General features: G+C 38.8%; 1 protein-coding gene across 3 annotated transcripts in view; it reads right to left on the reverse strand.

Annotated features, from left to right (window-relative positions):
* ATAD2B (ATPase family AAA domain containing 2B) overlaps positions 1-18,926 on the reverse strand; it is a 73,920-nt gene that overhangs the window by 54,480 nt on the left and 514 nt on the right. For 2 of the 3 annotated variants that reach the window (XM_050316133.1, XM_050316132.1), the window contains exons 2-4: positions 3,511-3,665; positions 2,000-2,046; positions 842-995 (exon numbers count right to left, since the gene is read on the reverse strand). In XM_050316133.1, the coding sequence (XP_050172090.1) occupies positions 842-995; positions 2,000-2,046; positions 3,511-3,665 (356 nt within the window). Of the gene's footprint in view, positions 1-841; positions 996-1,999; positions 2,047-3,510; positions 3,666-18,926 lie in introns of those variants that run through there. The other variant, XM_050316134.1, reaches the window with a different exon arrangement.

Raw genomic sequence — 18,926 nt, forward strand, 5'->3', positions numbered from 1 at the left:
ACTAGAAAAATAAATGTAACTTAACATAAATTTGTAAGCTGATACTAGATAGTTACTGAGTAAGTTGAAAAAGAAAATAATTAAAAGATCAACGGAATACATTTAACAATAAAGATCACACTTAGTAATTGAATGTTTATGTTTAAATCATTTTTCAACACTAGAGAAAGCAGTCTCTCACAGATGTGACTGTTAAAACCTGTTTTACAGGTGGGAAGATTGGGACATATTAAGTGACCTGCCCAGGGCCACACAGAAATAATATTTCAAGAAAAGCATTTCTGGTTCCCATTCCTATGCTCAGACCAGACCGTGCCTCCCTGTCTGACCTACTTTGTCTGCACAGTAAATGTCAAAAAGTGACACCCATCCTATGTGAATTACTAACAGATGGTAAAAAAACAAGAACAAAAAGAAAGCTACAAACTTTTGATATTTTATGATCAAAATCATACACGCAAAATCTAGAAAGCTTCCGAGCACTGCTGCTAATCACCAATTTACATCACATTTAGGGTATCACTACATAAACAGGTTACCAAGAAACAAACTAGGGTGTGGATTTACAGCATGTCAGGCACTCTGCAGTAACTGCCAACATACAGATTTAACCAGGTGTAAACACAGAGTAGATTCCTCCTCAATGAAAGCCTGGGAGGGTGCTCTGCGTTTAGAGCATGGATACCATGGGCAGTGACAGCAAAGACCAGTTGTAACTCAAACCACAGTCTAGTTTGTCTCAGTGCATCCCCACAGTAAAACAGACATGGCACTGCAACACAGGGGTTTCTAATTTTAAGACATCATTAATTGTGAATACAACTGAAGTATCCCCACATACCTGTTTACTAGCTGATCAAACAATAAACTCTGATTCAAAGTTTCGAATCTGTTTTTCCTGGACCGACAACTTTTTCTGACTTCTATATCTCCGTTTATGCAAGCATGGTCCCCATCTCCCTTTTTTTCCCCTCGAAGGGGGTGGCTTTTGAGAGCTAAGAGAAATTTGTATTACTACTTAAAAATGCAGGAAACAACATTTTCACAAACAAGAATTAGTAAGAGAATACTTAGCAAGGACAATAAATCAGAAGTTATGGAGGACAGTATGATCTAAAGAACTGTATTCTTTTTTATTCCTAACAAAGTTATTTTAAAAGTTATTTCTTCAGCTTGTTTCCTTATACGATAATCTTACTTTATGATGAAAATTTGGCATTCAAATAACCATTCAATATTTTTATGGTAACATCAATAGTACAATGCACTCTTGGCCCACAGTTTCAATTCTCAGTCTTTCGGAGTATCAAAAGGTGAGATAAAACACACTGATTTCCCAGCTACTCTGTACAGTGCCAAACAAAAAGAGATCCCACTCCTGATTGCTCCTTAAGCACCACAATAAATAATAAAATACCAAATATGCTAAATGAATTAACATGTACATAGAGTCAACACAGAACTAAACGGGACTGAATTGATGAAAAAGGGACACGAAAGACAAAGTGGTTTTAGCTGAGAAAAGCAATGAAATGGCAAGTTTGTAAGGGACAAGTATATAGGAAGATTGTTCAAGGTAGCAGGAGCTGCAGACAAGGCAGGTCTCTCTAAAGCAATAGCAGAGTTAAGTAATGTTAAGAACTACAAAAGGCCAAATTTCAGACAAGCAAGGAGAGTAAGTAATTAAAGAGACCAGCTGGGCAAGGAAGGCCAAAATTAGTTCCTAACAGTAATTTGAGAATTAAGAAAAATATCAAGTTCGTGGCCAAGAGGTCTGAATCGAGAAGAGAAATGGATTTTCATCTAAAAATGATCCCCATATCCACAGAGAGCATCCAAGATGCTGACAGAAGAAAATTGAGCCAAAACAGTAACTTTTCTGGTCAAAATGGTCAGAGTAATCAGTGAAGTTATCAAAAATAAATGCCACTGAATATCACTGACATAAAATTGCTGAATGCAAAAGTAGGTACAAAAGGGTTTGCTATAATACACTTACATAAGCTACGTCCATTTGGTAGTGTAGCACCAGGCTGAGAAGTTAACCTAGGAAATAGATCAGACACACAAATAACATTAACATTCCTTAGCCAAGCTAAAGGCACAGGTTGAAAATAAACTTTAAACACAAAATGCTACATGATACACTATGATTTCAAAACCTTTGTGACATGTAACCTCTGAAGAATCTGCTTCATGCCCAGCATTGGAATGAGGACAAAACTGCCCAATAGCAATTATATGAAAACCCTTGAATTATCTAAACATCTTTTTCTTATTAATTCCTTCATGCCATGTCCTACTGTTAAGTTTCCCCTTAAATTTCATAACAGAACCTTGATATAGCTCACCAAAGGCAATTATCATTCCAACACTTCGGCTAAAACAGCAGAAGCTACAAACTTTTGGGAAAAGTCTTAGTGACTCCAGATGACTCTTGAGCACAGCACTTTGGATTTTGGTAGAAACAACAAAAAACCTCAGATGCAAAGACATGTTGCAGTGGGTTTTAAATGAGTAACACCATGAGTTTCAGTACCTTGGCCAAATTTCATTTGACACAATGATCTAAATTCTCCCGGTCCTATTAAACATTTTTTTGTATCTTAACATTTCTAAGAGGTACAGCACAAGTCTACACTTATAAAAAAGAACCAGAATGTTCATAAGTTTCAATATATTCCCAGTGACCATGGCATATTAATATGCTATATTTCATTTATTCTGTCTTAGGAGAAAAAAAGTAACAGAAAAAGGTCTATTTTAGGATTTACAAAGTTTTTAAATAAACTTCATCCTAGCAGACAACAGTCCAGTAGTGATCTACAGTCACTCTTACATATGAATTACAAGAAGGATTTTGATTTGTACATAAATACGAAATACATATCTACAAAAGAATCGGTATTAACTGAAATTCCATGGATCAGGAAAATACTGTGTACACTGTCTCATAGTTACTTGTAATCATGTGAGGAACCTTATGAATACAAGAGTGTTTCATAAAAATATTATGAATCACAGTTATAAAACAAAATTAATCACTTCTCTCTCAAGTTATAAAAACGTGGCTGGACTGAGGTAATAATGCATAAAATTTACTTGAGTCTCTATAATCAAACAGGGACAAGAGGCTGAAACAACAATGGAAATAAACTTGACCATTATCTGTTCCCTAAAGATGACAACACTGATTTTCTAATTAAAATGTCACGTCTTCTTACAGCCTAAATACATGAAAATACCAATTACTTCACTGAATTCAGAGGTATCAAGAACCTAGAACTCAAATAAAATTACTTTCTATTTTTGCACAAATATGCATAGAATGGAAACAGAGATGAGAGGATTGATGTAATCCACAGTCCTGGAGTCTTAAACTAAACAAAAATGCATGAAAAGAAGACACTTCAGAAGTACACTCTTGAGCTGCAGCTCACTGCACAAATAGCAGGGTTAACAACACAGGGAAAATTGGCAAGAGTTTCTTTTTCTCTTGGCACCAGTTACCTGGACTGTCCAGTTGAGATGCTCCATTCCTCTCGCTGCCCAGTACTGCGTGATTTTGATTTGTCTTTGCACACAGGATCAGCATGTTTTGAGGTACGTTTGGCAGGAGGAGAGATGTGGCTATCACTCAAACTAGCATCACTACCTTCATCCTTCTGAAAAGCAAAAAGCATCAGACCATACTTAATTGGTTCATTTGTAATACCCTTATTACAAATATCCTTCCAGAAAAAGAGGAAACTTCAGCTTAGTAAAAGGGAAGTCTCTGTCAAACTCTTAGGGATCAGCCAATGTGAAATACTAAAAACGTTTATTCTGAAAACATTACAAAAAAAATGAAGATATTTCATTTTAAATATTAAATTTCCATAATATTTCACCTGTATTTCTGAACAAGCATTCTGTTTCTCTAACCGTACTTTTTATATCATATATGACACTGTCACTCTTACCCTACTAGAAAAGAGCTAATAGTGCAATAAAGAGGAAAAAAAGGTCTGAGGAAAATTAAGATACTGACAAACACGGCATTAATTTATTACGATGTTATCTCTGTCTTTAAAATGCTTAAACACATTATGCTCTTCCTTCTTGTAGCAGTTTTCCACTACCTTCTTCTACCCATCAAACTGTGTACCACACACCCAGGAAAAACTGTAAGTGGACTTTATACTTTCATGGTAAATTTTGTCTAATGTGTTTATTAACAGCATTACACACAGCAACCACAATACACCAACACCTTTTAAGAAGCACCTAAATACTTCCGGAGGAGGGCTTTTTCTGGAGTTTTTTTTACCTATCAGAGGTAACATAAGGGAGAAACTCAAAGATAATAGCAAGAGGTTATGTCAGAGCTGTATATGAGAAATGGACAGACAGCAAACTTCAGAGGATCTGCTCCTATTAAACTAAACTAACAAAACAAAACAACAAAGACAGGATTCTATAAACCACAAATTTTAGCTCATCAAAACAGTGTAATAGCAATCCAGCAGGACCCTGAAAGGCTTGAGAGGTGGGCCTTGGGTAAATCTCAGGAAGTTCAGCAAGGCCAAGTACAAGGTCTGCACATCCATTGGGGCGATCCCAAGCACATCTGCTGCTGGGTGGAGAAGGGATCTGGGGATGTTGGTGGACAAGAAGCTCAGCATGACCCATCAATGTGTGTCTGCAGTCCAGAAAGCCCAACGGTGTCCTGGGCTGCACCAGAACCAGCATGGGCAGCAGCATGAGGGTCCTGAGACCCCACCTGGAGTGCTGCATCCAGCTCTGGGGTACCCAACAAAGGAAGGACATGGACCTGTTGGAGCAAGTCCAGAGAAGGCCACAAAGATGGTCAGAGGGCTGGAGCACCTCTGCTCAGGAGCCAGGCTAGGATAGCTGGGGGTGTTCAGCCTGGAGAAGAGAATGCTCCAGGGAGACCTTATAGCACCTTCCAGTGCCCAAACAGGCAACAAGAGAGATGGAGGGGAACTTTTTAACAAGGGCATGGAGCGATAGGACCAGGGGGATGTCCTTAAACTGAAAGAGGTTTAGATTAGATATTGGGAAGAAGTTCTTTACTGTGAGGGGTGTGAGGCACTGGCACAGGTTGCCCAGAAAAGCTGAGGATGCCCCATATCCCTGGAAGTGTGTTGGCTGAGGCTCTGAGCAACCTGATCTAATGGAACCCCACGGCAGGGCATTGGAACTAGATGATCTTTAAGATCCCTTCCAACTCATTCTGTGATTAGAAAACTAAATATCCCTTCTTATAACGAGACAGAATATCACACTGAAGTATTTAGAAAGTGAAAAGCCTAATGAAATCCAAATGTCTGGGTGCAGCTTGACAAGGCAGCTCAACACCACTGACCCAGGGACTGGTCCATGCATCCCTTGCCTGACAACACAGAACCACTCCAACCTCCTTGGATCTTCTTCTGATCTTTCTCTGGCCCACTCATAAACCAAATCAGCTCACTAAAGCTTCAAAAGCTCACTTTCTTTCTGTTAGATGAACTTTCTACCTGGTTAGTGATCTGAATCATTTCACTGAGAGATCAGACAAATACAAAAGATAATGCAAGGGAAAAACCACAAGGTGAAGACAGGACCACTGTCTGCAGGAACAGAAAGCTGCAAGTGAAATAGGCTGTCTACATCACACCTTAACATCTTGTCCCCCAATATATATTTTAACAATTACTAACTAATATTTAATACAACACCAATAACAAATTAATACAGTATTCATTATGATGAACTATTTATTTACTGCCTCTTATATGTGACAAAACTTATAAATACTTTTTATAATACTAAAAAATATTGAATACTGAAAACTGGTATTAAATGTTAGCCAGCCCATGTTCACGTCATTTTAAAAGTACTTTCAGCTTTGATAATTTTTAGCCTGGCAAGGTAAATCTAGGGAAAGAAAGAGGTCTATACAGAGATTAATTCTTAAAACTCATTTAGCCCTAATAAAAAAAAAAGGCACCTTACTTTTTTTTTTCTCATTATTTCACTTCTCCAGGACATATATCAATGTAACTCAAAATAAGATCTATACTACAAGATCCTAATTAGAACTTTAAATTAGATGAAGAAGAATTTGAGATCTAAACCTAAGACTTGGTCAAAGTGGTAGCAGAGGTAACTACCACCATTCCTAAATACAAAACACCTGCACCTTGCACAGCACTGTAAAATCCATGAGCAGCCACACACCTGTTTTCCATAACTTACTGCAAGTACAAAATACCAATTTATTAAAAAATGTTAACAGCCTCTATATTCACTTTTGAACACTATAAGCATTTGTATTGTACTTTTTGTTTTAATTAGCCACAAGTTTACTTGTGGACTTATTAAAATGCAACACCGCTATGTCAATTTTAGTAACAACTTTCCGAAACTACAAGAGCTCCCCTGTGCAGGACAGAAGAAGAGTTTCAAGGTAAGCCACAGAACCAGTTTGAAACCGGCTAAATGAGACAGAGAAAATGAAACTAAGAAAGATGAAGCAGCACGTAACAAAGCTTTACGAGGGGTAACATTAAAGTTGTTTTGCAAGCAGTGAAATCAGTAAAGCACAAGTTCCTATACTCCATTTCCACCCCTTTTCATGCAAAGAGCCAAACTCGTCCAGGTCTCCTATGATCACCTTTCCCTGAGTTCCCTGCCTCTGGTCCCGTCTCAAGATCAGCCAGGATCCCTCATTTGTCTCAGCCATCCAAAGGCAGCATCACAGTGGAGCTACGAGCAAGTGGTCAGCTGGCAGCTTAAACAAAATACTCACACTGAAGACAAAATCTGCTATTTCAGGTCTCCCTCTGCTACCAATATTCACAAAATTTATAAAAGCCGACTATCTTTGAGATCTCTAATGCTGGAGTCAAGTGAACATTTACTGGCAAAAAGCTTCAGAAACTGGAAGGGCAGGTCAGTGTGATCACAACAGTGCAACTGCCTAAAGAACCAGACTAGCAATGAATGAGTTTATTTAATCAGGTTATTCTTTGTTTAGGCTATTATTTTCAATTGTACCTCACTTGTCTGCATATTAACTCCACACACAAAGTCAGCAAGTAAAAGCCAAGTTAAATTTTAAGGCTGTCAAGCCCAATACTAACCTATGTTAGAACACAGGTCATATAAGATGCACTAACATACAAAATGGTTTACCATTAAGTAGTGACAAAGATACTAAAAAGTTGAAATCACTGAAATTTTAAATATATTACTAAGAATCCAAGCTCCATTTTGCAGTTAACAGACAATCTTAAAAATTCAAGCTCTAGGGAATAAAATCACACTAGACTGCCATCCGGAACTTTCACCTACCTACCATAAAATACAGAGATAGAGCTTTCATTACACCCAAGAGATTACCCAAACTGGGATATGCTAGAACAAGAAATGAAATTAATTTCAATTTAGGAAGCCTTTACAGAGAGCAGTCTATCCACTGCTTCCTCCCATTTATAGCAAAAGAGGTCTAATGATTCCACAGCACTCAACTTGCTCCCTCAAGTAACTGGGTCTCAAACCATTTATACCTTTCACGATTAAAAATAGCACTTCAGTTTCAACCCAGAAACTTATTACTTAACAGTACATACCATGAAAACGTTCTGGGACTAGAAAGACATGATACAAGCATCAAACTTAAAAATTAACAAAATTAATAATGCAACTGCAGAAGTAGGAACCAATGCACTGAACTCAAAGCTCCTAATGAAACACCATCACTGAAGCAAACGCACTCATGTGCTGAGAGAAGGCAGAGATTATGAATTAATAAAATCTTAATCATGTCAGAAATTGCCTGCAAGCATAACAAAGCCACAAAGAAAAAAGCAAGCACAGAAGAATCAAAAAATGACTTTACGTAATGTCAGGAAGTACAAAGAGATAAACAGACAGATCCAACAGAAATGACAGACCCACCGAACTCCAGCTGTAATCCAGAACCACCAGAACAGCTTCTTATGGAAAGCACTGTTTCTAATAAAGAGTAATGAAATAACTAGAATTAACAGGACACTATCAATGGTCTAGACTGGCAAAACACAGCCTTTATTATCATTGGATTCAGGAGTAAAACTGAATGTGACAACTGAGTGAATACCACAAATCTACTGCTGAGCTAAGATTCAGCATATAGTCTTACAGAGGCAGTGGGGCAAACTGCTAACACACCTTCACTGAAGGCACCTGAATGATGATACCAATAAATCTAGAAACAAAATCTGAAATTCAGCAAGAAAATAGAGATAAATATGCAGCTATATTCATATCTATGTTTTCTCTACTTTGTATGAAAAGAAGAAAGATGGAAAAAATGTTTATTATAACAGACATATTATAATAGACATAATAGACATATGAACAAGCTACAAAACCACTAATAAAGGGTATTACCTGCAGTCTCTTCCATATTCATGCCTAAATTTTAAAATAATAATTTGATACTAACAGAGCTTTACTTATAACATGTAGAGAACAAGTCCCTAAGTTTTGGAAGAACACAAACTAGAAATCAGTGAATAAAACTGACTTCTTCTTTCTCCATCTATCTATCCTCTTAGAAACACAGGGACCACCAATACAGTCTGTCAGCAGGACTGAAGGACACACATACCAGGGGACTCCTCTCCGAGAGGTGCCTTCAGGTGTATCCCAGGAACCAGCAGCCTCAGGCATGACACTGGATTAACTCCCAAGTGGAAATACAAAGATTACCTACAGCATATTGAAGGACAGGGGTAGGGTTTTTCGGTTTCGTCTGTTTTTTAAGTTGAATCTCCTAGCCAACAGAATAATTGAAGAAGTCCCTCACTACACTGCTGGTCTGAAGATCCCAAAATAATCCTAAATCCAACAGCCTTGGTAATAGAGGACAAGTACGAACCATCTCTACCATTGCCATCTCCAAGCATGTGAGTGCAAGTTCACAGAGTTCTCAAGTAAGAGATGATATAACATTCAAACCACAACCACACCTTGCAATTTCTGAAACAGACTCCGTCTGGTTTGCCACAGGTTCAGCTGTTCTCAGACACAGGCATGCAGACATGAATATCTGAGCGTTCCACCACAGTCAGACTTGCTCTCCTCACCATGCAATGGGTGGGTCACACCCTTCTGACTCTGCCACACCCTGAACACCCGCACAGCTGCTCCTACAACTCCCCACGCAGGCGAGTTCTCAACCCACTCTCTTAAACCTTGCAGCAACTGTATTTTTTCTGTTTCCTGTGACCTCTTCCCATGTCTAAAATGTGAAATTAATACACTGACATTCAATCTTCAGCTGATCTATCTATTTCTCTGCATTTTGTTAAATGCACAAATAGCTTTTCTGTTTGACCCACTGAACAAGCACGAAAGACCCCGAAAGTTACTTTCCCTTAATAATAATGAAATAAACATTTTCAAAAAATGTTTCAGCTACACGTTTTCAAAAACCTCTGCTTCTAACTTTAGTTAAATCTTAACTTCTGATATTAAAAGGTAAGTTCTTCCTCTTCATCTAACTGTCTGAAAAGACAATGACTTCAGATATGTCTCAATCTTATTTTTACTAACTTTGAAGAAACTGAATCCAGGTCCTCTGGTTATTTCAAACTTTCTAATTTAAAATTTATCTTATGAATAACAACACAAGTTCTCAGACATCCGAGGATATTAATAATCTGGATTAATATTTTAAAAAGACATGTGAAGAAAATTTGGTCTACCTTTTCTCCTACCAGTTCATGCAAAGTTCTTGTAGAAACAGGTTGTCCATTGAAAGAAATAAAATACACACTCAGGGCTAGTCAATGCATTTAATAAACACTTTTATCCCAATGGTCTAAAAAGATAAAATCATCTTTACAAAATAAAATTTGTTATTGTGTCCCCAGTTAAGCTCATGACTCATCTTTGCCCTCATATAACTATTCAGTTAACAAATAACTTGCATCTTTCTGTGTTCGAACCACGACATCTGATTTCAAACACCAATAAAATACACCAAAAAACACTCCCTAGCTGTTTGCACAGTGATTCTGGATGAACCTCTTGCTCCCTTGTGTATCATTTTCTGCAAAGGTAAAAAATATGGATTAAAATATTAACTTCTACAAATTCATTGCATTAAACATCTACTATAAGATTTACTGATGAGAGGCAGGAGCTAGGTACAATTCCTAGTGCATTTCTGGGCTAGGTAAACTAAGCAATTAAATAAAAACAAAGGGTTTCACAATCTCTTTGAGATATTTTATGATCAACTCTTTTCTGGTTCCAAATTCTACTTAGTAGATCATTTTCTCATGACTGTGATAATGTCACCTGACGAGAATGTAATAAATCCCTTCAATAAATCCCTATTTTCCTTTTTTTTTTTTTTTAAGTTCAGCACTTTGCATTATAGCTTCTTCACCAAAGGGAAAAAAAAAAACAAAACAACACACAAACCCAAAAACAAATCCACACCAAAGGACTAAAACTCTCCTGCACAGCAGAAATGTTCAGTAGCTGAAACACTCTCATCAGTGTGCTCAAACAAGGTACCACACCTTGCCTTATGCATCCACACTGTGTCCTAATTTCAGGATGACACACCACGCTACCCACTCTCTCCAGCACCAACATATCCTCACAAGCTCCTCTCCTCCCCACCCCAACCCACATTTTCCTGGGCCCTTTCCAAATGCCCTTAGCCCCTCTTCTGTAGGAGAACTGGCTACCTATTTGGTGGGAAGAGGTAAGACCTGATACACTTGTCTGGGGAAAGAAGGCAACATGACTGAACATGAGGTGGAGCATAATCCAGCAGACTGTTTCTGTGGTGGTACATAACACCCTGCTGCACGCTGAACATCTACCCCTGTGTCCTAAAACTCCAGGGTAAGAGTTCTTCAAAGCCAGGCTGGATGGGGCTCTGAGCAGCCTGGTCTAGGGGAAGGTGTCTCTGCCCATGGTAGGGGTTTGGAACTGGATGATCTTGAAAGTCCCTTCCAACCCAAACCATTCTATCATTCTATTATTCTGCCTGTGCTTTCAAGTGGCAAGAGGCTGGGAAATAAATGTACTGAGATTACAGCACATTAAATACCTTACTGAGAACATCCAAGTTTCATGAAGGACCTCATGTGTTAACCTTGCTGACAGCTTGAAAAAAGATAAAGTTGGCTTAAAGGAATCCATTGTCTGGTGGCAGTTCTCCAATTTCCATTTGTTTGCACACAGTTGTTTATCAGACATTGGCTCTCCACAGGTGTTAAGGGAAAATAAGATTCATGCTTAAGTGCTTGATGATCTTGGAATAAACAACTATTAACACTGTATTTCATTAGTGGTAATGACAGTAAAGAATGTCTCAATTACAGGATGATCTAAATTCTTTTAACATTCAACTTCTGGGGTTTTTTCACTAACCAGTGCTTACGTCAATAATAGCTATTAAGAACATAAAGAATACCATCATTTAGACTTTTTCAGAAAAATAAATTCTTCCCCACTCATTCAGATAAAAAAAAAAAAATCATACTTCTTGCATGGGAAGATCTGCTTCATTTTTTCAATAGATTTCCATTTTATTTCCTGGAACTCTTCAACTCTAGAATTCAGGTTATTTTAATAAATGTGAAAGCTTTTGAGAAAAGTTAAAAGCTTACAAGTTAAAAACTGAAACCACTACCTACTGCACTATATTGGGGATTTTCACACCTGCAACCATTCCCTCTGTCTATAATAGAAAAAGACACCTGTTCACATCCAGGCTGAGAGAGTGCCTTTCAGTGGTTTTGATGTGACACCAAAAAACTCTTGCAATCTACAGGTGACTTGTACATTCACGAACAAAAGGGAGAGTGAGCCACAGAGCAGCCTCCGACAAACTGCGACAGAGCCCAGAAATAGTGAGATGAGGTTTGTCCTCTACTCATGATCATCTTCCCACTACAAGCATTTCCACCAGGAGCATTCCTCTCTCCTCCTCTGTGCCTTCACTAAAATCAGGGTGACATTGTGAACTTGCAGCTGAAACTCCAATCAAAAGGATGGAGAGGAGGCAAGGGGAGCAGGAGAGTGTGGGGAAGAGGATGAGTTTCAGCTGGACCACTAACATGATCCTGATCCAGCTGATCAAGTGGCCTGGCAAGCATTAATACTGTTGATTTTCACAACTGCAGAGTCAACAGCCAGAGCTCACAGCACCTTCAGAAGAACAAGCCCACTGAGAAGAGCTCTACTTGCTGTATGGGGCCCATGCCTCACTCAGAATTTTTTCTATAATATTCACTTAAGGGAAGATTTTAAAACCACTGATCCTCCTTATTTAACACTGAAGGAATACTAAAGGCAACACATTTTTAGTCAGAACCATATTAACTATTTCCATGACTTTCTTGACTCTGTTAACAAAGACTTATAAAGCAAAAATTATGTTTATGTAATTAGTCAAGAATTATTACAATTCAGACATGGAAAAACATTGAAAAGACTTTTTTTCCTTCCCTCAGTCCTCAAAAATCCATCTTGTTTCTGCTGAACATCCCCATCCCAAACAAAGCCTAGAGGACATGGCCTCCTTTAGTACTATTATAAACGTAAATAAAGAAGCAGAATTATCTGAATTATGAGTGCAAGGAGGAGAACAGAGAACCCTTGGACCAGAGGGTTCCACAAGGTTTGGACATGACCAGGAAATAAGCTCAGTAAACTAAACAAGGAAGTGTCTGTAGCAAGGGAAGCTACAAGAAGGTGGCCTTCTATGTGAATAAAAACATGGGATTAAAAACAATCTGCATCCCTAACTACAATGCACTTGAAGACAGTATTTCAAAAGAAGAAAAATTTTAAATTATGTAAAATTGTGATATGAAATCTTAAGATAAAAACAACATTCAAGGCCCGAAAGATAAATCAGAGAAATAATAGATGGTAGTTATTAAGTATTTGGAATGAGGGATTGCTGAAGCATGGCAACAAATTTCAATGCAAGTAATCTCTTCCACATGTAAGGAAGGAACAGCTTCTTCATTTCAGGTTATTTAAATAGCTTGGCTCAACAATTTATCAGTTTAAAATGAGGGAACTGACTGGGGACTGGAAAAAAAGCAAAAAGCCCATTTCCCAAATTATGAGAACACTCAAACCAAAGCATCTGCTCCAACTGCAACTGGACACAAACTTTGCACCAAAGCTTTAGAATTAGTTAGACTGTTAATAGACACTACTAGAAGCATAAAGATAAAACCACAAAATTCAGTACAGACTACAAAAAAATTACAGAACTTGGAGAAGCTTTTAAATTCTGTACTTCTGATAGGAGAACTAAAACTGCTCCCTTCATACCTAGTTCAGCTGGAGTTGAAGCTATTATAGCATCCACATACTCAGCAGTGTAAAATCAAAAGGCTTACAGAAGATTACACGTTAATCTTACAACAGGTTGAGAAGTTGCCTGTTTAAACAGCTACCAAGCAAAAAGAAACTAGATTTATTCAGGATCCAAGCAAGTATAAATGCAAAACAACACTTGAACAATTTAAAGCAGAATTAATGGTTAAAATAAACCATGAAAATCCCATCAAAGGTAATAAAGACAATATTTCAAGAGTGAAGTCAGACTGAAAAATTGTTTAGAAAAAGCAGTAAAGCATGAAGTGTACACAAAAAGAGGCTAAAAACATATTGTCAGCTCCCTTTGCAATAAATGGGTTCATGAGTGGTATTACCCACACACAAAGTAATCCATTAGAGCTAAAACATCTAATAAATGATCAGCAACCTTTAAAAGGGTCACAGCTGCAAAATAAGAGCAGTGAAAGCTTCAGCTCATTGATGCCTACTTGCTGGAAGCTTTCGTATGAGAAGGTTTTTATGAAGTTTTACATAGAAATCATTTAAAGCATCATTAGATTGGAATTAAAACTTTTCCACAGCATGGCAAACACTCAACAATTTAGGACAGGATGTGCAAAATCATACCACATCCAACTGAAACTGCAGGGGGATGCAGCTGATCAGAATGTAATTACCTGAGCTAATTATCTTGCATAACCCCAAGCTGTATGCCACTCCTGCAGAATTGTCATGGGCTGTCTCACAGCCATGGGTCAAGCCTTCTGCTTGAAGTTCAGATTGAGACAGAGTAGTTGGAGAAGCAGCTTTCAATATTACTTGGGGACAAGCCCAATATTCAGAGGAAGCAATGCAGCACACCAAACATCAACACCATTTCCTGAGTATTCTTTGGAGTTCTCATCCACTCACTGGATGTCTTTATATTGCTTCCTTTGAAGGCCCTGGAACAGTGTGACACCAAGGATAGCCAGCTTCCTCCGGGATGCATCCCTGCCTCCCAAAACAAGCCATGGGCACTTTGGAGGTGTCCTGACTGTGTCGCTTCGGAGTTGATCCCCTGACAGGGGCCCAGATTGATTTGGCAGGATACATAGGAAGAATTCAAGCTCAGGACACCCCTTTAGAAACATGAAAAGATTACAAATACCAGCTGTATGGTATTCTGATAGAACCCTGAACACAGATTGCTTCCGACAATTGCTCCATTTCCCACTGCTCACAGCTGTATTAACACCATGCTACCAAGGAACAGCCTGCACAATTCGTTTTAGATCACTGATTTTCCCCTGCTAAGTCCCAAAAGAGCAGCAGACCACTAAACCAGAAAGAACCTGATATTTTATTACACACCAAAAATATGAGCTTTCCTGGGACTCTTCCTTTAAATTAAATTGTTTGGAATAACTTCACAAGGCTCTCTTATTTCAGGATGTATTTCAAAGGACTGTAAAAGCATTAACCTCAGCACCTTTACTGATGGTACTGTAAACTCAAACATGAAGGCAGTTCCATTCTTTAAAACATAGATATTGGAGAGAAGCTTTTTTTCCCTGTAAGAGCTTTACATGCAGGTGGCCAGCAAGTGTCATTTATCCAGCAGAGGAGGAAAATCTAGCTTTTTTACAGTTTTACTCGAAACAGCAGAGCATCCAGAACACCACCAGACACTTTGCATAGACAAAAAAAGAAAACTTGTTAACCTGAATCAGGCTCTTCCATAAAGGAAAATTGAATTTTTAGAAAGCTCTATGGGTTATATTTGAAACTTGTATTTTAAGAGAATTAATAATATTTTCTTTAAGCTATTCTTCTATGTTTTCAACAACTGACCACTAAAGGCCTTTCAAGGAGTAAAGCACAGCCACGAGTTTATGCTACGAAATCTACATTACCACCCAGAAATCAGAAAACATTTCTATTGCTACAGACTGAGGAATTACAATAAGAGACACTGAGATGTACTGGCATCACAGAGCACAAACACACTGCTTAGCTTTCTACCTTCCCACACTGCAGGACCCGATGTCAATTCTCCAGCCCCTGTTTGCTCCCATTAGCAATTAAGCACAATGGAGAGCTCTACGTTGCCACTGAGCAAGTTGAACGATGTTGGCAGCACTACTTTTAGCGAGGATCATGTGTTACAATTATCACCGTGCCCTCAAGTAGCTCTTAAGGCACTGCTAATGCTTTCTTGGCTAATTAAATTAAGCTAATCTTGTATACATTTCCAAAATGCCTAACTAGTACGCTGACATGATTTAAGAGTGTTTATTTCACAATAAATTCGTAAGTTTTCTTGATCTACATTTTTGATTTGTGTTTTGAGATGACTGAGAAAAATCATTTCAATTGCCAAGTAAATGTTACCAGCAATCACAACTCAGTATCTGAAAACATCAGACATTAGTAGATATAAATCACAAATTTAACCACTTATGGTCACAGTGTCCTCAATTTTTTCACAGTGTAAATGAATTCCACTGGATTTACAAACCTTGTGTTACAATTCTGTTTCTGAAAACTTTAGAAGATTTTGATGCACTTTTCTTGTCAGAATGCTTTAATATAAAGCCAGAACACTTTCCAAGTTTTAAGGCTAGAAAGAAAAAAATACATATCATTTGTATAAAGATTGAACATAGATTTATGTAAGCATAACTTCAATTTCTACTAAACAGTGTGTAAATCAGTCCTAGATGCAGGAAGAAAACAAAGGCCAGTTTTTCCCCTCTGTACCCTCTCTATGCACTCTGCTATGACATCATCTCAGACAATAAACTTCTTGGCTCCTTGATCCATTTAGTGAGGGATTTTGTTCATTTTAATCTGGCTTCTGGTCAGGAGACAGACACACATGTATTCATCTTCATCGCTGACTGCGTGGTCGCCAATCAATAATTCAAACCAGTTTACTTTTCAAAGCCTGACGTCATCGCTTCCTCTGGGCTGAGCAAGTACTACAGAGGGAATACACTGAACATGATAAGGGCATTTAGACTATTACAGCCCATTTCCACAGAATGTATGTTGCTTCCAAACTCAGAACAAATAAAAAAAAAACACTACTCATATGTAATTCAGCATAATATTGAAGCAGAAGACTAGAAACTTAACTCAAGTTCTTGGAAAAGGAAAGATTCAAGCCTATTCTTGTAAATGTACAAGGAAAAAAACAAAAACAAAAACCAAAAAGCCACAATCCTATGTATACCAGAAGTAGCCAAGAAGAAAAAAAGGAGAAGGAAATTGAAAATAGATACAAAAGAGGTGGAAGGCAACACCGAACCTCTCGTCTGGTCTACTCAGCATCATACAGGATGCCACTAGGTTACTAACTCAGGGTTTTTTGCCAATAAGGAAGAGATAGATGATCTTTCAAAATACATTCTGAATGGTGAGCCAGAACCATTGCCATTGAAGAGCATTTCTCTGGGAGTCCAAGTCAGAACCTCCATGGAAGAAAATCAAGTCAAGCAGTGCAAATAAGAAGCATCCCGTCCCTGCCAAAGCTCCAAACTCGAGCTGCCCGTTAACCCGATTAACTGCTGGTGGTAAGGCTGGGTCTCCTGACATGACACCCAAAAGATTTAAAATGGGCACACTGTTCCAGTCATCTGCAAAAAAAAAAAACAAACAACATACAACTGCATGAAGACGATCCCAGCACGCCTTCTGCACAGAACACAGCCTCACTATCTGCCTGCCGACAGTCGCTTCCAAAAGCAAAGGCTTTGTCTCCCTACTGCTACAGTTATTCATGTCCTAATCACTGAGATCCTTCTCTGGCACTACTTCAAGAAGATTCAGAAGCTCAGAAAGACGTTGCATTGCTGACAGCACTTCCATCTGAAGAATAAAAAGAGTTGTACAAAGACAACTTTAAAATACAGTGAGAGATATGTATTTTACAAAACACCCTTCTTGTATAACTTCTGCTCATACTTGGCAATTACATCTTAAAGAAAAGAAAAAATTCTACCTCAAACACATGAGATTTGTTGCAAAGTGAAACAAGTCTATTCCCATACACCAAAATTTACAGTTAACTTTAGAAGAAATGCTCTTTTAGAAGCACGGGCAATATCCTGGAAAGTATTTACAATATTTGGTGCTATTTTGTACCATCTCCTTTCCTTACACCATGAAAATAACAACTTAAACATTTTAATGATTCATAGTGTAGAAATACTATTCACAGAATAAAAACACTTGGAAAGAAGCCCAAACTACTTTTTTTTAGCAGCAGCAAGCTCCCTGCAAAGTAAGCCAGTAAGGGTTACACCAAACTTTGCTTCACAAACCACAAGACCCACGATATGAATAAACAGAAACTGCACACTAGAACAAGCAGAACAGCTTTTTACAGCTATGGTGCTGCATCCCCAGGAGTCTACTGAAATTAAACAAGGAAGAAATAGGGAACAGGGAAAAGTAAGATGGGGGAAGGGATGAACTGTGAAGCATGAAAGAACTGAAAGAGAAGCACAGAAGGTATGGAGTATCTAGTCAATAATCTGAGGTGTTTTTAGTATTTTAAGACCAAAAGAATGGAGCAAAAGGTTTTGTGAGAATTCCAGGTGTCATCCTTCTGATCTGCCTCTGGCTATTACTGCTGTTTTTCTGCTTGTCTGATTAACTTCCTCTTTAGCAGGGCTGGGATGTGTCCAGTTGATGTAGGACTGTCCCTCTGACCCTCAATTTTCACTTCCATATTTACATTGTTTTTCTAATACACATGCAGAGCAGGCAGCTATAACTACTAGTGTAAACCTTCAAGGCAACACGCAAAGTTTCATCAAGTAAAGATAAAGTCCTGCCTATAATTCCTCCTGCAGGAGGAATTTCTTCCCAGAAAGGGTGATTAGACATTGGAACAGGCTGCCCGGGGAGGTGGTGGACTCACGGTCCTGGAGGTGTTTAAGGGCTGAACGTGGCATTTAGAGCCATGGTCCAGCTGGCAAGGTGGTGTTCGGTCAAAGGTTGGAGTCGATAATCTTAGAGGTCTTTTCCAAGCTAATTAATTCCGCGCCAATTAAAAAAAACCAGCCGCAGTTCTTGTCAACAAAGCCGTCTAGAGACAAGGAAGAAGAGTCTCCCGAATTCTTTCTTCCAGTTAGAATTCACCAAATGTTAAATTCTCCAAATCGGGGCTGTGGAATTCCACTTGCCATTCAGCCCGTCCAACCAAAGCTACCACAGTAAATTCGGCTGGGAAAGCATTCAACTTAAACTTGACGGCAAAATCGCACCCTCCGTGCCACAAAAACGGGGCGGGCGTGAGGGGCTGTGGAGGGGGTGCTTTCCGAAACACCGGCTTCCTCCCGGCGCAGCCGCCGGCCGAATCGAGGTCATTTAGGGAAAAGGAAAAAAAAAAAAAAAAAAAAAAAAAAGAACACAACACCACCACCACACAAACCCGGGCCGAGGATTATTGCGAAGTTGCTGCGGGCGCAGCTCCCAACTTTTGTCTGGCGGCGGCAGCGCCGGGCGCGGCCGCAGGGGGAGCCCCGCGCCGCCGGACCCCGCCGGACCCCCCGCCCGCCGGGCACCGGCCCGGCACCGGC

The sequence above is a fragment of the Myiozetetes cayanensis genome, unplaced genomic scaffold, assembly GCF_022539395.1.
Source record: "Myiozetetes cayanensis isolate MyiCay16 unplaced genomic scaffold, myiCay2020 scf2-11, whole genome shotgun sequence".
Lineage (NCBI taxonomy): Eukaryota > Metazoa > Chordata > Aves > Passeriformes > Tyrannidae > Myiozetetes > Myiozetetes cayanensis.